We start from the raw sequence: 25,468 nt of genomic DNA on the forward strand, positions 1-25,468 counted from the left end.
TAATATTCAGAAATTCAATTTCTATTAACCTCCATCTGATAAAAGCCTGGCTTCAAAGAACTCTCTGAAGTGAGACTCCCATTTGGGTACCTCAGAATTCCTCTCCCCAAGACACACATGTCCCGCAACATTTTGAGACAGCAAAATTCAGAAACTAATAAATGAAGCCCTTGAAAGAGACCCGAGAAACTTAGATACAGCTTTTCTGTCCTCCTTTTCATCTGAGTGGTGTGTACAGGGGTGGACTTCAGGCCTTGTGCAGGCTAGGCAAGCAAGCCCTCTACCATCAAGCCACACACCTGCTCTTGCCCAGTGTTTGGGAGCTGCAGGAAGAGAGCTATGGTGCTGTGGGCTTCAGACCGTGGTCGTGCTCCATCACTGGTTGCTTTGCCTTCTCTTTCCTCCCAGTAAAGGGGTTCTGGGACAGGCTTTGTCTGGTTCTATGATGGAGGCGTTCCTGAAAGAGATGTGTGTAGAAACTGTCTGCAGTTTTGAAGACAAGCTATATCAACAGAAGTAGACACTTGCATCTGTTGATGTAAAATGATTTGCTGTCTGAATCTCAAATCATTCTGCATGCAGGGATTTGGGAACACTCTCTGAATCCTCTGACTGGGGTTTTCACTGTTTCCTCAGGGTGGCCATTGGGAAACATGCCCAGTTCCGGCAGATGTTCAACAGTTTCTTCATGGATCTGGTTTTTACCAAGTGCTTCAAAGACAGTACCCCTCCTCAGAAGAGTGTGATTGATGAGCTGCTGTCTCTACTCTTTGTGCGGAAGGAGCTTTTGAGGCATGCTCCCCAACGTGAGTTACTTTTTTCCTTCAAACCTTGATTCAGTTCCTCTCTGTTTTGTGCCATGATATGAGCAGTAGCACCTTTTTCTTTCTGGCTAAGGATACTGGGAACACACCAAGTCTCTCTCGCCATTTGATGATGCTGTGGATAAGACTCCTGTCATCCGCTCCGTGGTGCTGAAGCTGCTCCTGAAGTACAGGTGGGAGCGGCTCCCTGAAGGCACACTTGTCTGAGGCCTCAGCTTCTCCGGGCTGGACTGGGCTTGGTCTTTGTGCTGCCAAATATCCTAGCTCATGATCTGGGAAAGTTTCTTCAGTGTGAGGAAACCTGGTCTCTGTTGATTATGTTTAGACCCTGAACCCTGTGTGCATGTGAGTTGGGCATTGCCAGGGTCTGGTAAAAGTAAGAAGACAGAGTTCTGGGAAGGACCCTTGGTGTGGTGAAACATGCAGAACCCATGCATTAGGAATGGTGGTTCTGACCCTCACTTCATGGCCACCCCAGGGTGTGATTTGCAGGGTGGTAACTCAGACTGTACCTTACCCTCGGTGTCCTCCAGGTCAAGATTCCACAGCACGTGGACTATGTGTTTTCTCAGTTAGACACGCGGTCAGTGATGTTCACGCATGGTGTTCTCTGGCTGATCCTGTGTGTTCATTGAGCTTCAATTCTCAGCGTGCTGGCAGAGACCCTTTGGTGGGGAGGGGGTCCCAGACCTCAGAGTTTTAAAAAATAATCCTGAGACAGTAATTTGCCTATTCAACATGTCCATATTTGCAGTAACTTTGCCAAAGCTTCTTTGCATGAAGGAAATTGCAACCATAGTCATGGTCATCTTCTCCACTGTGTATATGTAGTTTTTCAAATGCCAGTTTCACATATGAGCCTTACTAAATCTCAACCCCTGAGGTTTCGATTTTTTAAAAATATTTCTTAGTTATTGTTGAATGCATATCTTTATTTTGTTTGTTTATTTTTATGTGGTGCTGAAGATGGAACCCAGTGCCTCAAACCTGAGGAGAAAGTGCTCCACCACTGAGCTAAAACCTCAGCCTGAGGCTGTGATTTTTAATGTTGTGTAGAAGCAGGAAATAGATCCAAAACATTGCATACCAGAGGACAGTGGTTATCTCAAAGAATTCCACTCCTAAATGTCTCCAGATAAGAATTGGCTGCTTTTCTCAGGCCTTGCCGTTTTGCCTGAACCAGTGACCACCAGACCACAGATCTCTGGTGATGTTGATGAATGTAGGTAGGTATCTACAACAACAGGTTGTAGACTAAAAAGATGCCAACATCTCAAGATATGCTTTACTCAGCAAACCAAAGCTTTTCCAAATGACCAATGCCTGATGTCACAGAATCAAAAAATGATATAGTGGCTGGATATGCAGCTCAGTGGTAGAGCTTTTGACTAGCATACAGTGAGGCCCTTGGTTCAATCCATAGCACTGGGAAAAATTCATAACAGAGTAGTCTACGGAATGGTAATATAGTTGATGATGAAAATAACTGACATGGTATCAAGTCCCATAACCACCCTTCAGAAATGATCACTTTTCAAGTGTTGGTACAGTATTGAGAAAGAATAACCCCAAATATATATTAGGACTATTAAAAATTCTTCCTTTTCCAACTACATCATGTGTGAGGCCAGATTTTCTTTATACGCTTCAATGTAGCATCAGAAGCAGATGTAGGAAGTCAGCTGACTTCTGTTAAACAAGGCTTCCAAGAATTATAGGACTATAAAAAAGCCACACTTCTAAACATCATTAACACATGTGGGTTTATTCTTTTTATCTTAAATGAATTGATAAATATTCTTGAAACTTTTTAGTTTTAATTTCTAATACCATAAACATTGATAGATTTGACCCACTTGAACAAAAAGTTTCTTGCAGTTTTCAATAAAATTTAAGCCTGTAAAAGAGCCCTAAACCAAAATGTTTGAGAACAGCTGAACTGCAGTATGGAATTTCATATTCCTCCAAGAGTGTGCAAGCATTTTAAATAAAAAGCTGTTAAACCTATATACCTGCATATGTATGTATTATACCTTTATACTCACACAGAGAAATAGATGGATAATAGATTAATAGATGCGCTTTTGTGTAGGGTGATCCTGACATCACCAGGAATAATATTTCTCTTTTCACAGCTTCCAAGCAGTGAAGGACTACATCCAAGCCTATTTGTCCCTGTTAGAGAAAAAAGCGTTCATCACTGAAGATAAGGCCGAACTCTACATGCTCTTCATCAACTGCCTAGAAGTAAGCCGGCTGCCTCTTAAAACCATCTGAACCATATGGTTTAGGCAGTGGCAGAGTTTCTGAAAACTGACAGAATGCAGCTTTATTCAGTATAATTAACAGATGTTTCTTTTCCGTGTGGAAAAAGAAAGATGTTTCAAAGACGTTGCCCTGCTCTTAGATGTCACACACACAGTCAGGAGCCACTTGGTGATGTTTCCTTCACTGCATGTGTGATGGTGGTCTCGTGAGATCCTTGCCTAGTATCTGAAACTGTCTGATGTTTACACAACATTGAAAGTCCCTAAGGATGCATTCTTGCAGGTGTCCCTGTTTTTAAGCAGTATGTGACTACATTGTCAGTCACATGCGTGTAGTGCAAAGCGAAGACTCCACAGCCTGGAGGATTATACATCAGGGTTAGCAATGGTCATCCCCAGCTGGCGAGATCATGAATCCTTTTTAATGTCTTCATATTTTTATTTCCAAATTTCAAGATTATACACATTTTTTTTCTCATAGGTTTGCTTTTTCAATTGTTTTCTATGAACCAAAAATTTATACTCAGATCTATAATAATGATTTTTATTTTCCCTTGAATTCTCACTGGCAATTTTAGAAGATTGGGGAGTTGCCTGTTATAAAGTATAATATCCTTTTCTTTCTTGTTTTCTGTTCCTCAGGATTCAATTCAGGAGAAGACCAGTGCTTACTCCACAAGGAGTGAACTCGACTGCCTGAGGGAGGAAGGCCGTTTCCTACAGACCTGCTCCTCAGGGAGACAAGGCCAAGGACCTGCCACTGCGGCATCTGTAGAGTACCTGCAGGAGCTGGCCAGGACTCGCCTGTGTCTTGACAGAGCTTCTGACCTCCTCTTGGAGTTTCAGGAGGGATCAGGCAGGTCTTTTCTACCTTGGAGAAGTTAGCTACAGTTTCAGAAGGACAGGAACTGTCCTTAGGGTCTTGCTGGACCTTACCATGGTCCCCTCTTCTGGGTGTTTTTTACTGAGTTCCCCAGAAGCAGGCCCTCAGTCCCCAGTCGCTAACCAGCTTTCTCCTTGCACTCTCAGAGCTGGCTGAGGAACAGCAGTGCTACCTGCGCCATGTCCAGCAGTTCTGCACCCAGGCAGGGAACGACTGGCACCGCGTGTACCTCGTCCGGAGGCTCGCGAGCCTGCATGGGATGGAATTTGTGAAAAGCCTCTCCAGGGAGGGCCATCGGTGCCAGTGGGTGTTTCCCAAGGGAGTCATTGCACAGCAGGTGAGATTCAGGTCCCTGGCAGAGTGGGCAAGCTATGGGCACTACTCCTCACCCTCCCAGCCCTTACAACAGGCAGGACACAGGCAGGCATCTGGTCCTTGGTCTCTGCTTCAGGGTGGGCTTAGGCCACTTGCTATAGGGCAAAGGTAGGCATGGATACATGTGTGTGCACACTTGTGTGTGTTTCTGGTTCATTGTTTATCTAGGCTTCACTTCAGGGAAAGTGAAAGAGTTTTTTTTTTTTTTAATATTTGCTTCCAGTAAATTAAAAGGTGACCTCTTGCAGGCTGTGTCTTGTGCTCTGTGCCAGGCAGAGGTGGGTAGAATTGAGAGACAAGTGTAATGAGTTTGGCTTTCAGGCTTCTCTGTTCCCAGTGCTCAAAAATTTGAAAATTCTTACTGTCCTAGGATTAAAAAATATGGCACTGCAGCTCTTGGCATCTTTAATATGACCAACTGGGACTCAAAGATGACATGTTTTTTGTCACCTCTTTTGGGGTGGTGCCATGTGTAAAGAAAGCAAGAAGCTCCAGGGTCAGCCTCCCTCCTCCCTGGGCTCTCCGACCCTGTGGAAGCCATGCTCCTGAAGACTCCCAGGACTGTCATGCCTGGACCCTATAGGGAGTCCCAGCTGAGCTACCTCCAGCCTCCAGTGGTGTCTGCTGTCTTTCTTAGCCTATGGAGATGGGCCTTGCAGAACACCTCAACCCACTCCACCATGACTAACCCTTTTCTTTTGAGCTGCAGAAAGACCACACGGGCCAGATGGACCAATACCTGGTGCATGGGGACAAGTACAAGGCACTTCGTGATGCAGTGGGCAAAGCCATGCTCGAGTGCAAGGTCTCCGGCCTCGAGGCTGCTCTTATGGTAGGATGGGCTCAAAGATTCTCCCTGATGCAGGTCGCCCCCCTGACCTTGGTTATGTCAAAGGATGCAGATGTGGTGGAGAGGGCCTCTGAACAGCTTCTAGAGTGACACTATATGCCAGGAGGCAGATGCCTATGGTCTCACTGGTAAGTGAAAGATGTCAGGACAATTAGCAAAATCCATAGCTGTATGGATTCACAATCCACATATATGCTTATGTGTCTATTTTGATGTTGATACAGGGATTTAGGATTCTAATCTTTTAAAAATATTTTTAGCTGTAGATGGACACAATACCTTTATTTTATTTATTTATTTACTTTTTATGCAGTCCTAAGGATCAAACCCAGTGCCTCACACGTGCTAGGCAAGAGCTCTAACACTGAGCTACAACCCCAGCCCCAGGATTCTAATCTTTAAATTGTTCTGGTCTTGCTTCCTTTTTGAGTCCCAGTTTATCTGGGCCTTATGCTGGAAAGAGGAAATAGAAAAACTTCTCAGGAAACATTTCCAAGACCAGTGAAGTAGTTGGAGGAGAACAGGTGCTGACTTCTGTTTCTCCATCATGACTGCCTGGCCCTTGTGCACTGAGGTTAACCTGAACTCATAGCCACAGTCATGTGCGTGGAGGGCCATGGTACGTGGCCCATGGAAGGTTGCTCCAGGTAGCGCTGTGTAGCTTCTGAGTGCTCGCTCCACGCTCCACCCGCAGGCCTGCAGGAGCCCCGGAGCTCAACAGGCCGTCTACCTGCTGCTGGCGCTGTTCCGAGAAGTGGCTGCTCTCCACTGCTCCCACAACTTGAACCTCCATCCTAAGCCAGAGGTGAGTGACACATTGGGGCTTGATTCAGTCTCATGATTAGGAGGGACTTTCTGAGCACAGTAGAAGTCATAAACTTTTATTTCCTATCAGGATAAAAGAGGGTGTACCCTTGTTACGTGGAAGAACTATTTTCTGTTAACCCTAAATCTTACAGTCTCAGGAACATTACCTAATGTTTATCAAAACAGAGTGTTGAGATCTGCACTCAGGAATGAGGTTGCTGTGTTTTTATATGAAAATTCTCTTTCCTGAAGAATTTCTCCTCCATTAGTAATCCTTTAAATATATTTACCTTGATATTTGATGTGCACTCAGTATCAAAATATGTGACTTTCAAAGAGAAAACCCTAAGTTCACACAGTATTCTTCTTTGACATATCCTAACATGAAAAACATCTTTCATGCCATCAATGCGAGGCTGTGAGCAGGTTCGTTGAGGACAGCAAGATCCTGTCTCCTCCAGGGGTTAGGCCTTTCGCAGCATCCCTCGTGGCCAACACTCTGCCCTTGCTGAGCGCGGGCCCTGGTGCTGACAGTCTTGAAGGAACAGTGACAGAAATGGCTGTTCACACTGCGGCTGTCCTTCTGTGTGGACAGAGCAAAGTCTTGGTGCCCCTGAGGAACTTGGCCTTCTCCCCAGCCAGCATGGTGGTAAGCTGCATGATGATGACTTTGGTTTCACAGTGAAACTTCAGGGTTTTTCATGTTGAGACCTGGCCGGTGGCTGTGGGAACTCTCCGACTTGTCCATCTTCTAGATTCTCTGCCCTGTTGCCCCACTTGATCCTCAGCACAGTGCTGGTGAAAACATGCCCTACCCTTTGCTGTTTCACACAGAGCTGTTGTTCATCCTCTGTGAACAGCTCTCGAGCTGAGAAGAAACTTTCTCACTCTGTCCCTCTTGCTGGGTTGCAGCTGCAGCCCACAGGCTCACTCAGCAGGGCCACTTCTGCTCTTGGTCTTTCAGAATGCTTTTCTTCCAATGATGCCTGAAGACCTGCTGGCTCAAGCCCAGAAGTGGGAGGGTCTGGAAGGCGTCCACTGGTATAGTGAGTATCGGTCTAAGAGGAAGGGTCTCACTCCTCTCAGCTTGGAAGGTCAGCCTGCGGCCATGCCAGACATGAGGTTGTACTTGGCTTCACAAGGTTCTGCTGAAGGCCCATGTCACCTGCCTCCTCCTGGTGGTTCAAGGGCCACAGACTTGGCTGGCTAGATGACCAAATCATTTCCCTGCATAGTCATGGGACAAGACCCTTTGGAATGCACTGTTGCTCGGCAGAACATGCCATTTAGAATAAGGGGGACCTGGGGACCATATTGAGGCTCATTCAAAGGCTAGTCACAATCCAGGGGTTTTTGACCCAGAGAGAGCTTCCTGTAGTCTGGACCTGGGAGACAGCCATATAACCTCTGACTTTATGTGAGTTATGCTGTTGCCTTGAGTAAATAACCTTCTAAAACTATTTTTTAAGTTGTTCAAAATCATTCTCTTGCCATAAAAGGAAAAATCCAAGAGAATATAAAAGTATAAAACACTATCCCCGCTGCCACTAAGTTACCCCTGGTGTGTGTATGGAATCTAACCTCTCTCTGAAAGCTAAATGCAGACATTTTTCACTGATGACATGTGTTCACTGAGCTCCAGTTTACTTGACATGTCAAGTAAACTTAGCTGATGGCATGGCTCAAGGCTTCTGGTGAGATCATGAGGACATGGGCTGTGTGTCCTGTTGGTCAGGGCTAGAGAGGAGGGCAGCAACTTCCCCTTCCCACAGAGGTCATTTGGTGGAGACTCACTAGCTAACATGTGTCCTATTGTTCTTTGAACAGCTTGTCCCTATGGTCATCCATGTTCTGTAGGAGAGGTGAGCCATGGTGTTTGGGGGAGGCTCAAAATGTGCATTTCCCATCTGGGAGGGGAAGGAGGGCCTAGGGAATGAGGGAGACATAGGTGTATTCTGAGGGCTACTCAGGGTGTTCCAACTGAGTGTCTAAATGGCACTGTGAACATGATTCTTTCCTGCAGATCTGTCTGTGCATTGCAGGATATTTAGCAGCACGCCTAGCCTCAGCTCACTGGGTGTAGCAGCACCCCCTAGCCCAGTGTGATGCCCAAGAATGTTTGCAGGCACTGCCCAAGTCTCCTGGGATGCCATGGTGCTGCTGGCTGGGAGCCCTACCTCCCTCCCTGGCCCTGCAGCAGGGCTCAGCCACACAGACCCTCAGCTGGTTCACTAGTCAGAGAGGAATGTGGGCTAGAGACCAAAGGACAGGAGAGGACAGGAAAGACTTATGGGTGATGAGCCCTGGGAGACAAGCACAGGCTGCTCATCTGGGACTCCAGGGCATCTCCTGGGCTGCTCTATCTGCACTTGCTGAGCAACATGCTGCTGCTGGACTAGACTTATGTGTGCTGCTCCCTAAAGTGAACAGGATGCTCCTTGATGTGACTTCCCTTCCTGACTCCCACTTGCTTCCTTGTCTGAGGAGTGAAATAAGAAGAGATTCCAGGGCCCCTCTTATCACTGAGTTCTGTGGTCTGAGCACTGCAGCTGGAGGGGCCTGCTGTGGCTATGATTCATAGCATGTAGTGGGGTGCCATTTAACTTGGAAACCTGGGCCCATTAGTGGTGGCAAATCTTATGGTTGGGTTTTTTTTGGTTTTGCCAGTGGATGTGAGGAGGTCTGCTTAGAAGTTATTAACACCATCATTCCTGGTGTTAGATAACGATGTTCTAGAGGCTGGCATGCTAGACACAGGGATGGAGAAGGCGGTGAATAGGAGAAAGGAAGATGGGGCTATACACACTAGTCACTCTACTTGGGAGTAAAAAACTTTATTTTTGGAAAGTGAAGCCACATTTGCCCATGAACAGTATATGTGGTTAAGTGCCCACCCTCTCCCCAGGGCTCCTTCTCCTCCCTAACACACACATGCACCAGATGCAGTCTGTGGCACACACCACCTCCTATGCAGGGTGGCTTCTGCACATGTACCAATGCTGGATGCAGTGCTGAATGTGTGTCCTCCCTATGTCCCAGTGTGGCAAGCTGATGGAGCAGAGCTTCTGTGTTGACTGTGGTGCTAAAATAGGAGGTATCAACCATAGACCTCATGCTGGCTTCCAAAGTATCAGGTATGTGGACTCAGCTTCCGTTCCTTGGAGCCTGAGGCGCTGGGCAGTCCATTCCAGCAGATGAATCATATGAATTATAGGATCACTAACACCACTGTTCTACATCTGGGCTGTGTCATGTTGGGGATCCACATCAAGCACATCTGTAGTCATGTAGTGCTGAAGCTTTTTGGGTTTTTTGCTTTGTTTTATTTTTGTGGTACTGGGGATGGAACCCGAGGCCTCACATATCCTAGGCAAGAGCTCTGCCATTGAGTTGCACCCCTTCCCTGTTTTGTTTTTTTTAATTTGAGAAAAGTGAAAGACACATGTAATCAGTGTTTTTTAGAAACTTTTTTAGTTGTAGATGGATAGAGTGTCTTTATTTTATTTTTTCTTTTTTTCACATATAGAGCACAATTTTTCATATCTCTGGCTGTACACAAAGTAGAGCCCCATCCTTCGTGTCTTCATACATGTACTATTTTATTTATTTTTATGCGGTACTAAGGATTGAACCTAGTGCCTTACATGTGCTAGGCAAGCACTCGGCCACTGAGCTCCAGCTCGAGCCCTGTAATCAGTCATATTAACTACAGCCATTCCTCCATATCTGTGGAGACTTGTTTCCAGGACATTTTCTTCCATAGATACTCAGGTCCAGATGTTCAGTTCCTTTATATGTCATGGCACAGTATTTGCTTGTGGCCTACAAATATCCTCCTGTAAACCATTTTTTTTTTTAATGGTACTGGGGATTGAGCCTAAGGTTCTTAAGCACTGAGCCACAACACCAGCCCTTTTTATATTTTATTTAAAGACAGGGTCTTGCTAAGTTGCATAGAGTCTCACTAAGATGCTGAGGCTGGGTTTGAACTTGTGAACCTCCTACCTCAGCCTCCCAAGGCACTGGAATTACAAGTGTGCACCACTGTACTTGGCCTCCCATAGACTTTTTTTTTAAAGAGAGAGACAGAGAGAAGGGGGGGGTGGGGAGAGAGAGAGAGAGAGAGAGAGAGAGAGAGAGAGAGAGAGAATGTTTTAATATTTATTTTTTAGTTTTCTGTGGACACAACATCTTTATTTGTATGTGGTGTTGAGGATCGAACCCAGCGCCGCATGCATGCCAGGTGAGCACTCTACCGCTTGAGCCACATCCCCAGCCCTCCCATAGACTTTTAAAAAATCATCTCTAGGTTTCTTATTATACTTTATGCAAATTGAATGCTATGTAAATACCCATTTATCATATTTTTAGGAAATAGTGACAAGAAAAAAACTACTCTTCAGTACACAGTTCTTTCTGAATATTTTTGATTCACAGTTGGTTGACTTCACAGGCGCAGAACTGCAGATACATAAGGCTAACTATACCAGATTCAGAAACTAGATAAAAATCTGACCTTCAGCCAGGAATATTGGTGCACACCTGTAATCCCAGCTACTCAGGAGGCTGTGGCAGGAGGATTGAAAGTTTGAAGCCAGCTCAGAAAACTTTGTGAGACACTGTCTTAAAATAAAAATAGAAAGGACTTGGGGTGTAGCTCAAAAGTAGGGTACTTTCTTAGCACATGTGAAGCCCCCATTCAATTCCCAGAACTGAAAACAATAAATAAAAATAAAAATCTGATCTCACAGTCCCATGCTTGATCCTGAGATGAGTGTGGCTGTCAGAGCTCCCTTAAGATGACATGCAGCACCTTCTACCTCACCATTTATCTGGCTTTTCTGTTACAAAGCTTAAAATAGTCTAGACTTATCTTCTTAAATTATCAATGTCCTTGAATCTTGAAAACTTTTTCCAGTCTGTATATCCCAGTTTTTGATTTGGGAAAATTGAGAATTACATAGACAATCCTCACATGGATGCAAAAATGCCCCAAACTTGCTGTCATGAGGAAAGTGTTGGTCTCCATCCTGACACCCTGCCCTAATGGCCACATCGTGCAGCCATTTAACATTGGGAAAGTTGCAGAGTTTGCCCATCCAGCTGGGTGGGTCTAAAGAGAGAAAGATGTGGAGGGAGGTGGTCTAGGCTTGGAATAATTGGTTCTTTTAGTGTTTTCTTCAAAGCTTGAAACCTAGCTGGGTGTTGTGATGCACACCTATCATCCCAGTAACTCGGGAGGCCGAGACAGGAGGATTGTGAGTTCAAAGCCAGCCTCAGCAAAAGCAAGGCACTGAGCAACCCTGTCTGTCTAAATAAAATACCAAATAGGGCTGGGAATGTGGCTCAGTGGTCTAGTGCCCCCCAAAAAGTGGGGGCTGGGAATGTGGCTCAATGGTTGAGCCCCTGGGTTCAATCCCCATTACCATTACCAAAACCAAAAAAAAAAAAAAAAAAGAAAAAAAAAACCAAACTGGGAACCTAGTCATTAACATGTGAGGCCCCTGGAGCTGAGGAGAAACAGATATCTCTAGTCTTCACCCTGTTTCCTCTCATCCTTTCCAGAGACAGCACAGACAGAACCAAGACTGGCCATGTGCTAGGCCACCCGCAACCCAGAGATGTCATAGTAGTGTCTGACCGAGACCTGTCCCCAGTCATCTTCATTCTCATGCGCCTACTCACTCATCTGGCTATGCTTTGGGGAGCCACTCAAAATCCCGAGGTATAAGATGCTACCGCTAGACTCTCTTATGTTGATATAGGAAGAACCTGCTGTGTTTGCATCCAGTCCTTTTGTCTACAAGTCCACAGGGTAATGCAAAAGTTATAGATCCTACTTTTCCCTCTGGGGCATATGATGCAATGGGGAACTACTCCTCAGATTATGGAAAATCCTCCTCATTTTTTTAATTTTTAAAATCTGTTTTAACTGACACAAAACAATTACACGTTTGTTACAGTGTGACATCTTAGCATGTGTATACAATGCAACAATCAGATCATATAGACTACTCAGAGTATATAACTGTCCATGCCCACACCTGGGCATGGGGAGGTGGTGGGACCCTGTCACCTACACCCTTGTGGTGGCTGCAGGAGGTGCAGGGAAGCATTCCCTGTTGCTCCAGGATGACATCAGAGCCAGCAATCTCTGGCTCTACTCACCTCCCTTCCTTCCTCTGCTGCCTGCGTCATGCTGAGAGCACCCTGACCTCACCTAGAAACCACCCTCTCCCCAGTGCTGGTGCTTCGCTCCCTTGGCTTCTCACTGTGTCCTCTACGCATTGATCTCACTACACGTCTTGTCTCGTTGCCCTCACAGGCTGTGATAAATATCATCAAGCCTCCAGTGAGTGACCCAAAAGGATTCCTGCAGCAGCACATCCAGAGAGACTTGGAGCAGTTGACAAAGATGCTGGGGAAGAGTGCCGACGAGACCACCCATGTGGTCCACCTCATGCTGCGCTGCCTTCTCAAAGAGCAGCACCCACTCCCTGACTGGAGTAAGCAAGAGGCCAAGGGGCCAGGCTCCCTCAGCTCCTGGTGAATAGCATGATAGGAGTGGGAGCAAGCGCTCTGCTCTCCTTGCGGGGGCTGGAGGGGCTGCTGCACTCCTCCACACACCACCTGCCTGGCTTGGGCCTGCAGCACTGATACCTGGTGCTTGTGCATGCACCATTAACCTGTGCCCTGGGAGCACGTGGCACCCCAGCAGGTGACATGTCCCACTTCTGCTTTCCAGAGATGTCACACTTGTACCCCGACCTAATATGTACATGTACACAATTTGTTACATAAACAAAGGAAGCTACAAAACACTGTCTGCCAAGCTAACTCTTCTACTCTAAACATTTAAATCCAGGCTAAAAGCAAAGGTCTGTGAGGGGAATCTGTAAGTGGTTATCTGAGTGGCATTAGGAGGGATTTCAGTTTCTTCTTGCTTACTTGCAAAAGTCTTTTAAAACAATCATTGTACCATTGTAGAACAATGTTATTTAAAAGCATACAGATAATAACAGTAACAATAAAATGTCTGTTACCACCACCGGAGAATCTGTTCCACTTCAGGGGTGTCTTCATCAGAAACCAGCATTAGCATGTCCTTCCCATCTTAGCAACACTGATTTTGCCGAGCACCTCTTGTCCTGGTGTGTTCAGCAGTGAGGTGGCTCTGGGTAGCTGTCAGCATTGCTGTGCCCCTAGGCTTTTGATTCACGTCCTGTCCTTAGCCATTTGTTTAAAATACTTTCAAGGCCACAACTGTGGGCTGGAGGGTTATCAGAGACTAAAGTGTCTTCACAAGGCCTGGAGGCTGGTGTTGACAGTACCTGGTGAACTTAGGAAGTTATCACCCCAAAAGGAGGACTATCTCTATTAACATTATTCAGTGTTTACTGTATAGAGAGTGCTGCTTTTTGTTTGTTGGGTAACAGACACATTTTGATTTTCTTTGTAGGGCATTTAAATTTTGATGCAAAATTGTCAAAAAAAGGACATAGAAACAATTGGGAAAAACATGTCGAAGCTCTTCTTCTGCCTGAACTGGAGGTAAGTGGTGAGTGGTGACCACTCCTTAGCCCTCTGTCCAGGAGGGGGTCCCATTCATCTGTGAGCACTGTTGGCCCACTATCCTCAGGAGGGCTGTTAGAGGCCTTACCTGGAGAAACCCCTCCTTCTGCTATCCCTCTCCTGCACTAGTCTTAAGTAAGGCCAAGGATTATCAGGAGTTCCCATAGGGCAGATGGCAGCCTGCTCCACTGCTTTTTATAGCAGGATGTGAAAGTAAGAGGCAGAGACCCTCCGGAAATGCATCGACAATCTCTCTGGATTCATGACTGCTCTGCTGAGAACATCACAGAGCTGACTATCCACAGCAGGTCAGGGAAGTCAGGAAGCAAAAGGGCAGTGAAATAAAGGCCCCGAGTCTCACTCTGTTTGTGGAGGCAAAAGCCCTATGAACAAGGAACCCCCCAATCAGTGAAAGATGGCAAAAGCAAGTATCCGGGTTGTGCAGGCAGATTCCTAAGGAGCTACCGTGGGTCCAAGAGCTGCCTGGTTGTCTGTGACAATGACTCACTTGCAGAATGCTGTGTCATTTCTTTATCCAGCATCTAGATAAGACCCTGCTGACTGTGGGCGCACTCATCAGCCAGGATGAGCGCATCAGCTCTAGCCCTGTGGCCAAAATCATATATGGTGACCCAGCAAGCTTCTTGCCCCAGCTGCCCCAGAAAAGTGTGGCTCATTGCTCAAAGATTTGGAGCTGCAGGAAGATCACAGTCGAGTACCTCCAGCACGTTGTGGAGCAGAAAAACGGCAAGGAGATGGTGCCCGTGCTCTGGCAGTTCCTGCAGAAGGTGTGTCTGCTTCATGGGCTGCCCCCTTTTCCTGGTAGACTTCCCCTGAGGAATGGGAGGCTCTGTGCCTGGGTTCAAAGTCATCATTCCTGGAGGCAGAATCCTAAGCAACCCCATCAGCACTGTGATTCTGAATGCAAGACCTGTATCAGGAGTCTTAGGGAAGAGCGCAGAGATCTTAAGACACATCTGCTGAAGTCACAGGAGTAATATGCACATTACATAGTGCATGGTGAGGTTAACAGTGATCTCTAAGGAAGGCCAGGAGAGACCACACTGGTTACTCAACTGTGATACCTTGTGTTCATCCCCAGAAGCTGAGTAGGTGGTCACCAGCAAGTGCCTGCTGAACAGTCAAAAATGTACACCAAGGGGCTGGGGTTGTGGCTCAGCCATAGAGCTCTTGCCTAGCGCGTGTGAGGCACTGGGTTCAATCCTCAGCACCACATAAAAATAAATAAATAAAATAAAGGTGTTGTGTCCAACTACAATTAAAAAATATTAAAAACAAAGAATGTACACCAAAACCAAACCAGAGCCCTCCCTATGCCCTGTAGGTGGGAGGCAGTGTGCTGCATGATGGGGCTGTGGGGTGTAGAGTCACACCTGCCAGACCCAGAAACCATCCCCAGCTTTCACCCACTTGAGCTCTCCTGGGCCACAGTAGAGGTTCACACCACCTCCTTCATGGACCAGTACCACAGCTGGCAGGGAGCAGAATGATTGGGGAACATCTGGTGCTCACACTAGGAAGGACTTCATGTTAGTGTTGTGATCTCTTATTAAGACATGGTTTTATTTGACTGAGGATGCTGGATCCTGGCCCTTCAGAACAAAACCCAAAATCACATCAGCTACCACTGCAGTAGGCTTTGGTCTTTCCTTTCAGCAGCCTCACACCCAACCGTGGTCCCAAGAGTCAATTTTTAAAAAATTTTTCTCAAATTACTTATTTTTATTAATTCATTAGCTATATACATAATGGGAATTGGTGTGAAATTTCCATGTATGCATATAGCATGCATTGATGTTGTCTTTGTGTCTGGCTTGTTTCACTTAACATAATGTCCTCTAGTTCTATCGATTTTGCTGAAAATGACAGGAGTTCATTTTTCTTATAGCTGAATCATATTCTATTATGTATTTAAACTACATCTTCTTTATGCATTCATCTGCTGATGGCCTTCTAGGCTGATTCTGTGTCTTATTGTGAATGGTGCCACATAAACATGAGCATGTAGTACCTCTTTGATACCTGATTTCCTTTGGAGTGGAATAGTTGGAGCACATGGTAGATCTTTTTTTTTAGTTTGATGAACCTCCATACTGTTCTCTATTATGAGGTATTAATTAACAGTTGTACCAGAAATATATTAGATTTCCTTTTTCTCTTCATCTATGCTAGCATTTATTATTTTATGTTTGGGTTCATCTATTTTTGGGTGTGGGGGACTAGTGGCAATTGAACCCAGGGCCTTCTTGGGCTTCCTAAGCAAACAATGCTGTACTTCTGAGCTACAGCCCCCATTTCCTGCCTTTTCTTTTTTTAAGACAAGGTCTCACTAAATTGCCTAGACTAACTTAGAACTTGCTGAGGTTGGCCTTAAACTTGTGATCCTCCTGCCTAAGGCTCCCAAGTAGCTGAGATTACACACCTATATTATTATTTTTTTTAATAAGAGTCATTCTAACTATGGTAGGATGGCATCTCATTGTAGTTTTGATTTGCATTTCCTTGATGGATATTATATTGAGCATTTTTTCATATATTTGTTAACCACTTATATTTCTTTTTTTTTTTTTGAGAATTGTCTATTCAGATCATTTGCTCATGTTTAAATTGGATTACTTTGATTTTTTTAAAAAAATTGAGTTATATATTCTGGGTATTTGCCTGCTGTCAGGTGAAGAGTTGGCAGCTATTTCTCCCATTCTGTTAGGTTGTCCCTTCGGTCTGTTGGTTGTTTCCTTTGCTGTGCAGAAACTTTTTAGTTTGATGTGATCCCATTTGTCATTTTGCTCTTCCTTTGGTTTGGGGGTCCTATCCAGAAACCCATCACCTATGCCAATGTCTTGGAGTGTTTCCCCTGTTTTTCTGCTGATAGCTTCAGAGGTCAAGTCTTACATCTGGGTCTTTGGTCATCTAGAGTTGATTCTTGTGCAAACTGAGAGATGGGGCCCAGCTCAGTCCTTGAGGCAGCTTTTTATTAGAGGAGGGCGGGGACTTGATCCAGTTCATCCTACATCCCTCACCACTTGGTGAAAGGATGGGATGACTCCTTTCCCATTTGCAAGTTTCAGGGTATAATCATGTAAAACAACTCACTGACCAAATTAAACTACACAGAAAGTCCCCAGCCTGCCCTAAAATCTATACACCCCATGTTGTTTCTCAGTTAAATAGAGGAAGTGTTACTGAGCTATCTTCTCTTCTCCAGGAAGCAGAACTGAGACTGGTGAAATTCTTACCTGAGATTTTTGGCCCTGCAAAGGGATCTAGTGAAACAATTCCAGAATGTTCCAGAAGATGAATATTCCTGTTCCATCAGGAGTTTTATTAGCAGTCACAGTTCAGGTATGACTGCTGTCTGCTGCAACCAAAGATCAGGACCATCTATGTTTGGTGGTTCAAAAGGATCATTCAGGCTGAGACATGAGGGTGGGGCTCAGGTCCTAAGGTAGAGAAAGAGGCAAAGGATGCTAAATCCCAGAGATGGCCATGAGCCAATGCTGTGGCTAGAAAGCCCTCAGCCTCTCCAGCTTCTCATGCAGCCTAAAACTTGAAACTCAGGCATGCTGCTGAGTGAGGGAAGGTGCAGGGTCAGGTTCTTGGGAACACGCCTTGTGGTTTGACCCTGGCCAGCGTGGTGGTGGGGATTATTTCCATGGGGCTCTTACCAAGTGTTGTGTTCAACAGATGGGCTAAGGCAGCTATGCCACAACAGGATCACCATCTTCCTGTCCACATGGAATGCCCTGAGGCGATCACTGGAGACCAATGGTAAGTGTCCTCCTCTACGTGGCTCTTCCAGCACCCTGATGTGTGTGTGGCAACACATCCTGTTGATGGATGTGCTGAGATACATGAATCAACCTCCAAAGTAACCCTCAGTCATCTTGAGTCTATAAATATGGAATCAGAAAGGAGTTGGGGGCACTAGAAACTTAACAGCCAGGGCCTAGATCTTTGGACATGGCTGCCCATGGCTTCCCTTCTCTTCCCCTGCCTCCAGACAAACACCTGGAGCAACATCCCTTTGCTTAGTAATGACCCTGTCTTTTAAAGGTGAAATCAAGTTACCTAAAGGCTACTACAACTCTGAGTTGGATCTGGACACAGATTTTAAGGTCATCCTGCCCCGGCGTCGGGGCCTGGGTCTCTGCTCAACTGCGTTAGTTAGCTACTTGATTAATCTACATAATGAAATCATCTACACGCTGGAGAAGTTCTCCAAGGAAAACAACAGGTACTGTGTAAACTCACCACCCCTGCCACCAAGCTGGGCTGCAGACTCTAGCCAGCAACAGCTCCTGTCCCCCAGATCTTCTCTCAGCCTTCCTCAATAAAGCCCCGTATTTGCACATGGTTTTCACTTGCTTACACTATAAGGGCAGAAGCAGGAGCATATGCCCCAAAGCCCTAGGCCTCACACACCTGCTCTGGACACTAAGACCTGTATCTTGTGTCCCTCAGCTATTCTGAGGATGCCTCAGACATCACTGACCTGCATGTTGTCAGTTACGAAGTGGAGCGGGACCTGATGCCTCTGATTCTCTCCAACTGTCAGTATGAAGTGGAGCAAGGTGGGGAGACCTCACAGGAATTTGACCTGGAGAAGATCCAGCGGCAGATCAGCAGCCACTTCCTCCAGGGCAAGCCCCAGCTGACCCTCAAGGTAGGCTGGGCCCTCTGCCAACGCTTTGCTGTAGTTATGAACAGCCCTTGTGAGTTTCAGGGGGAACAGACAAGTGACACCCAGGATCTTGTCTGTGTTATCTCCTCCCTACTAGTGATCTGTGGTCCCTACACCTTCTCTGGACCGGGAGGTATCCCCAGCTCTCTTCCACATCACCATCACTGTCTGAACCTGTCCCCCAGGGCAGCCTCAAGTCTCAGTGGACTGGGTTTCCACTATAGTTAATGGCACCACCAAGAAGACCTCACTGCTGCCACCCCTTCAGTTGCATATGCAGTCCGTGCCCAGGAACCACCATGCAGAACTTCCCCATTCCCTCGTCCTCTAACTGCCATGGCCTTGGCTTCACTTCAGAGCATTCAGCTGTCAGTCCAGCTGTCCAGTGCCAGCAGCACCACTTCATCTTAGTTTCCTGCCAGAATGCCCCTATGTGGGGAGCATCAGTGCAGGCACCCCTGGAAATGGGCGGTCAGGAACCCCCACCCCCAGCAAGTCCACAGCATGTGGACAGTTACATGGCCTCCACCACACTCCCCCATCTGGCACAGAGGCCCTGTCACCTGACCCTAGCTCAACCTTCCTGGTGTCTCCAGCCCCTTCCTTCCTTGTTGCATCAAATCCTGTGAACTGCCTCCTGACTCCCTGAACACAGTGGCACTTCTATACTGTCCCTTACCGTAGCTGCACTCATCCTTACGGGTCCAGTCAGGTGTCATTCTCAGATGTATTTATTCCTTCATTATAGTCAGCCTGTCAGTTGTTTGAGCCTAAAGTCATTTTTAATTCATCCTGACAGTGGCTGCCTTGTGCACAGTCTCTGCTCAGTGTTGCTGGATAGATCACAAATGTGCACATTCCCATTCCTGTTCCTCCAGCGCTCTTCCTCTCTTGTGGTCGGCAGATACACTGTTCTACAGGGCAATATCTGCAAGGTCACTGTAGCCAGGCTAGATTTCTTGTGTTACTGTGTCCAAAGAGTGTGGGTAGAACAGAGTCATCAGAACACAACAAAGTTACATCCCAGGAATATACTGTCCGGCTTGGTACTTCCACTGAGTCACTGCTGAAGAATACATTTGTCATCAGATGGAAGCCTCCTCTATTTTAATTTCCAAAAACTTTCTTTTCTTTCTCACATAGGGAATACCCACGCTGGTATACAGACATGACTGGAACTTCGAACATCTCTTTGTGGACATTAAGAACAAAACGGCACAGGTGGTCATGATAAACCCTCACTTGCAGGGTTGTTCCATCTACATATGTAAGGACAGTACAATCTCATCCTGGTGTCTGCTGTAAGCACCAGGCTTTCTGGCTCCCTGAGGAGCTTAGGGAGCCCAGAGCTCAGAGAGGCAAGCAGGATGGCAGATCACCAAACTTTCTTGATGAGAACAGACCGACCCCTTGGGGGTTGTTTTCTCAATGATGATATCATGACCAGATATCAATATTCAGCAACAGATCAGCAGCTGCTTCAGGTGCTAAAGGTTACTCCTGCTCCTTAGGTTCTGCTACCAAAAAGTGGAGAGGCTCTTGTGCCTCTCCTTGTCCTCAAGGATCATGTGGTGGATTCAGTTAACTTGGGCTGATTTCTGTGCAAAGTCTGAAAGGCTGCGGCACTCAGCATCCCTTCAAGCACAAGCATCAGCTCTTACCATAAGTGCTGGATAGTTGGCCCCGCCTGTGCTGTCAGCTCACAGTTAGGCTCTTACTAAGTAGGAGAAGCAATAGCCTGACCCAAGACTCTGTCCTGATTTTGGTTTCAGAGCCCCCTCCCCAACTCGGGCATGGGTGCCATCAGTGGAGAGCTTCGGTCCTACAGTGATGTCTGTGAAGCACTGTCTATCATAGAGGTCACTCTGGGCTTTCTAGGCACAGCTGGTGGGGATCCAAATATGCACCTAAATGTGTATGTCCAAGACATCCTGCGAATGAGCGACCAAACAACTCCGGTTTTAAAGGTAGGTCTTTTGTGCTTTTCAAGGAGAATCAGGACCACCTGGTCTTAGTTTCCTGCCAGAATGCCACCACGCAGGAGCCTGGTGCAGGTATCTGGGGAAAGGGGTGGTCAGGAACCCTACCCCTTACCAGTCCACAGAGTTTCAGTGCACACTGAGGACGGGAGAGGCAGGGACGCTCAGTGCTGACCACCTAGTAGAGCAGGATGCACAGGTGACTGAGGACATTGACTACCTGCTCACTGCGTGATACTCACAGTTACAAGCTGCTGCAGGAGGGGGAGACTCTCAGATGTTTCCAAGATGAGACAGGTAGACTTGTGGATGGAACAGAGATAGCCTCATGATGAAAATGGACAAAATTAGGGAGAAGTGCTCTTGGGTACCACTCAGAGTGAGCCTTCACTCCTACTTGGGACTCTCTTCCTTTTCCAGGCTTTAAGCAGATGTCAGTTAAAACATGCTATTGTCCTCTGGCAATTCCTCTCTGCTCATAAATCGGAACAGCTACTGCGACTGAAGAAAGAGAGTCTGCCCTGCCTCTGCCCAGACTGAGGGTGCTGCACACTGGTCCCAGGCTTTGATGTTGTACTTGTTCATCTTTTTTAGGATCCCTTTTGGGAAATCAGTTCTAGGTACAAAGCAGACCTCAGCCCAGAAATTGCTAAGCTCCTCAGCACCTTCCTGAATCACACAGACCTAGATGCTTTCCTCATGGAGCTCCGTGAGCTGCTGGTGTTGAAACTAAGAAACACCCAGGCCCGGGAGAGCTTCAACCCTGAATGGAGGTAGGGTGTGCACTCCTAGAATGTTTGGCATCTCCCTTGACATGAAGGTAGTTCCATCTTACCACAGGACCCTCTGTCTACTGTTCTCCATCACCAGAGCAACTGAGAACTTATTTCTTTGGTTTTAATCTTTTGGGGACTTCTAAAAGATAACTATGAAATCACATATGCTCATTATAACAAGTAGACCTAACTATGTCAAAGAAGTATGCATTTTAGATTAGGTAGATTAAGCTATACCAATGTGTGAAATCTGAAATATCCAAAATTTTGTGAATTTTACATTTGTGTCAATCTAATGGCCAAAAGATGATGTCTTGTTTTCACTTGTTTTCCTACCTACTTGTGTGGCTGGGCACATTTTTAAATCTATCACCATTTGTTTATCATCCTCGGAAATAGCTCTTGGTAGCTTCTGGTTATTGGGCAGGGCAGTTGATATGTTTTTTTTTCTTTCTTTCTTTCTTTTTTTTTTTAGTACCAAAGATTGCACCCATGGTTACTTAGCTACTGAGCTGCATCCCCAGGTCTTTTTATTTTTTAATTTGAGATAGGACCTCACCAATGCTAAGGCTGGTCTCAACTATGTGATCCTCCTACCTTAGCCTCCTGAGTTGCTGGGATTGCAGGCATATACCACCACCCCTAGCCAGTTTATTCCTTTTTAAAAAATATTTTTTAGTTGTAGATGGACATAATATCTTATTTATTTATTCTTATATGGTGTTAAGAATCAAACTCAGGGCCTCACGCATGCGAGGCAAGCACTCTATCACCGAGCCACAACTCAGCCCTTATCTCACTCTTTTAAAAAATATTTATTTTTTAGTTGTAGATGGACACAATATGTTTATTTTATTTATTTATATGTGGTGCTGAGAATCAAACCCAGGTGAGTGGTCTACATAGCCCCTTTATCTCTTTTTTAATGATTTGTGAAAGCTCTTTGTATAGAATAGATTATTTCCTTTGATCTACATGTTACAATTGATAGAAGTAAGAAGTCAATTGATAGGATTTTTTTCATAAAGCCTCTGTGGGGCTGGGTGCAGTGGTGTGTGTCTGTAATCTTAGGAGCTCAGGAGGATTGTAACTTCAAAGCCGGCCTCAGCAACTTAGCAAGGCCCTTAGCAACTCAGCAAGGCCCTATCTCTAAATAAAATATTGAAAAGGGGTGGAGATGTGGGCTGGGATTGTAGCTCAGTGGTGGAGCACTTGCCTAGCATGTGTGGGGCACTGGGGGTCGCTCCTTAACATCACATATAAATAAACAAAATAAAGCTATTGCATTTATCTACAACTAAAAATATATTTCTTTTAAAGTGTGGGGGGTGGGGATGTGGCACAGTGGCTAAGCACCCTTGGGTTCAATCCCCAGTACTTCCCCTGCCTCCCCAAAAAAAGCTGCCATAGGGACATACTTCCTTATCACATCCCAGGGTGCTAAGCCATACTGTTTTCTCCTGCTGCTTTTATAGTTCTACATTGCACATTTCTCTCATTAGTTCACTTTTATGTGTGGTATGAGGCAGGTATTTCACTTGACTGGCTTTCTGGATGCACAGTCAGGCTACATTTGCTGTTTCTGCCCTCAGGCCGTATGGCACATGCCTGTACAGTAAAGTTCCTCTTCCTAGAGAATTTGCAACCTTTGGTAAGATAAACCATGAGAGGGAACACCTTCCTTTTTCTGAGTGGCAAAGCTTTGTTTCTGATGCAGCCAGACAGGCCCATCAGTGGAGTGCCTGAAATGGCCTAGCTGAGCATCATCGAGGAAGCTCCACCCCCCAGAAGCCTTGAGTCTAGGACTCCAGGTCCAGCTCAGGAACTGGGCAGCTGGCTGACCTGAAGCTGACCCTAAGTATTTCTGGTCTTAGCACCCCAGTCCTGGAAAGAGTGAGAGCTGATAGGCTCCTGAATGCTCTAAACACTGTCTCTTGTGCCTGATTTTGCAGCCTGAGGGACACTCTGGTGAGTTACATGGAAACTAAGGAGAGCGAAGTTCTTCCGGAAGTGGAATCCCAGTTCCCAGAAGAGATACTGCTGGCCAGCTGCGTCTCTATATGGAAAGTGGCAGTTGCACAGAAACAGGACCGGCAAGCAAAATAGGACTCTCTACTCTGTCCCTTTATGTGCTGGGGACATAGCTCCCCTCCCCTCCACTGTGCCTCAAGGGCAGCTGGAAAGACAGTGTTGGCATAGCACTGAATTCAAGGCTAGCATGCACTGTGCCAGCTGATGGATTTTTTTTTTTTTTACTTTTTATTGATTTTATTTTTTTTTTAAATGCACAACAGCGGAATGTATTACAATTCTTATTACACATATAGAGCACAAATTTTCATACCAATTTATGTCTATATACATGTACTTTTGTTGCATTACAATTCTTATTATACATAATCACCACAAGTTTTCATCTCTGTTTGTATATAAAGTAGATTGACACCCAATTCATGTCTTCATACATGTACTTTGGATAATGATGTTCATCACATTCCACCATCCTTGCTAATCCCCTTCTTCCTCCCTTCTCCTCCCTCCCCTCTTCCCTATCTAGAATTCATCTATTTCTCCCATGTTTCCCCTCTCTACCCCATTGTGAGTCAGCCTCCTGATATCAGAGAAAACATTCGGCATTGGTTTTTTTGGGGAGATTAGCTAACTTCACTTAGCATTATCTTCTCCAGTGCCATCCATTTACCTGCAAATGCCATGATTTTATTCTCTTTTATTGCGAGTAAAATTCCATTGTGTATATATGCCACATTATTTTTATCTATTCATCCACTGAAGGGAATCTAGGTTGACTCCACAGTTTAGCTATTGTGAATTGAGTTGCTATAAACATTGATGTGGCTGTGTCCCTGTAGTATGCTATTTTTAAGTCCTTTGGGTATAGACTGAGTGGGATAGCTGGGTCAAATGATGATTCCATCCTCAGATTTCCAAGGAATCTCCATACAGTTTTCCATATTGGCTGCACCAATTTGCAGTTCCACCAGCAATGTATGAGTGTACCTTTCCCCCCACATCCTCACCAACACTTATTGTTATTTGTCTTCATAATAGTTGCCATTCTGACTGGAGTGAGATGATATCTTAGAGTAATTTTGATTTGCATTTCTATGATTGCTAGAGATGATGAGCATTTTTCCATGTATTTATTGATTGATTGTATATCCTCTTCTGAGAAGTGTGTGTTCAGGTCCTTGGCCCATTTGTTGATTGGGTTATTTGTTTTTTTGGTGCTTAGCTTTTTGAGTTCTTTATATATCCTAGAGAATAGTGTTCTATCTGATGTATGAGGGGTAAAAATTTGCTCCCAGGATGTAGGCTCTCTGTTCACCTCACAGATTGTTGCTTTTGCTGAGAAGAAATTTTTCAGTTTGATTCCATCCTATTTATTGATTCTTGGTTTTAATTCTTGTGCTATAGGAGTCTTATTAAGGAAGTTGGGCCCTAATCCCACATGATGAAGATTAGGGCCTACTTTTTCTTCTATTAGACGCAGAGTCTCTGATTTAATTCCTAGGTCCTTTCCATTTTGAGTTAAGTTTTGTGCATGGTGAGTCAGGGGTTTAATTTCATTTTGTTGCAAATGGATTTCCAGTACCATTTGTTGAAGAGGCTATCTTTTCTCCAGTGCATGTTTTTGGTACCTTTGTCTAATATAAGATAATTGTAATTTTGGGGTTAATTTCTGTGTCCTCTATTCTGTACCATTGGTCTACCAGTCTATTTTGGTGCCAGTACCATGCTGTTTTGTTACTATTGCCCTGTAGTATAGTTTAAGATCTGGTATAGTGATGCCACCTGCTTCGCTCTTCCTGCTAAGGATTGCTTTAGCTATTCTGGGTCTCTTATTTTTCCAGATGAATTTCATGATTTATTTTTCTATTTCTATTAGGAATTCCATTGTGATTTTGTTCAGAATTGCATTAAATCTGTATAGTGCTTTTGGTAGTATGGTCATTTTGATAATATTAATTCTGCCTATCCAAGAGCAATGTAGACCTTTGTATCTTCTAAGGTCTTCTTTGATTTCTCTCTTTAGGGTTCTGTAGTTTTCTTTGTATAGATCTTTCACCTCTTTCGTTAAGTTGATACCCAAATATCTTTTTTTTGAGGTTATTGTGAATGGGGTAGTTTTCCTCATTTCCTTCTCAGAAGTATTGTCAGTGATATACAGAAATGCCTTTGATTTATGGATGTTGATTTTATATTCCTGCTACTTTGCTGAATTTATTTACTAGTTCTAAAAGTTTTCTGATGGAGTTTTTTGAGCCTTCTAGGTATAGAATCATATCATCAGTAAATAGTGCTAATTTAAGTTCTTCTTTTCCTATACATATCCCTTTGATTTCTTTCATCTAATTGCTCTGGCCAGTGTTTCAAGAACTATGTTGAATAGAAGTGATGAAAGAGGGCATCTC

General features: G+C 45.2%; 1 protein-coding gene across 1 annotated transcript in view; it reads left to right on the forward strand.

The window, feature by feature from the left end:
- LOC143638109 (E3 ubiquitin-protein ligase RNF213-like) overlaps nt 1–24,477 on the forward strand; it is a 62,459-nt gene extending 37,982 nt beyond the window's left edge. Inside the window, 26 exon segments of the mRNA XM_077105622.1 lie at nt 637–806; nt 898–997; nt 2,960–3,071; nt 3,734–3,947; nt 4,121–4,311; nt 4,933–4,935; nt 5,053–5,181; nt 5,894–6,004; nt 6,413–6,655; nt 6,971–7,052; nt 7,834–7,868; nt 9,046–9,140; nt 11,572–11,731; nt 12,332–12,512; nt 13,466–13,557; nt 14,118–14,366; nt 16,805–16,843; nt 16,845–16,941; nt 17,284–17,367; nt 17,653–17,833; nt 18,061–18,262; nt 19,424–19,501; nt 20,053–20,247; nt 20,680–20,772; nt 20,857–21,032; nt 22,988–24,477. Coding sequence (XP_076961737.1) covers nt 637–806; nt 898–997; nt 2,960–3,071; nt 3,734–3,947; nt 4,121–4,311; nt 4,933–4,935; nt 5,053–5,181; nt 5,894–6,004; nt 6,413–6,655; nt 6,971–7,052; nt 7,834–7,868; nt 9,046–9,140; nt 11,572–11,731; nt 12,332–12,512; nt 13,466–13,557; nt 14,118–14,366; nt 16,805–16,843; nt 16,845–16,941; nt 17,284–17,367; nt 17,653–17,833; nt 18,061–18,262; nt 19,424–19,501; nt 20,053–20,247; nt 20,680–20,772; nt 20,857–21,032; nt 22,988–23,141 — 3,466 coding nt within the window. The 3' untranslated portion in view covers nt 23,142–24,477.
- The last annotated feature ends 991 nt before the right edge of the window (nt 24,478–25,468 follow it).

Source organism: Callospermophilus lateralis, chromosome 17, assembly GCF_048772815.1.
Source record: "Callospermophilus lateralis isolate mCalLat2 chromosome 17, mCalLat2.hap1, whole genome shotgun sequence".
In the NCBI taxonomy this organism is placed as follows: Eukaryota; Metazoa; Chordata; class Mammalia; order Rodentia; family Sciuridae; genus Callospermophilus; species Callospermophilus lateralis.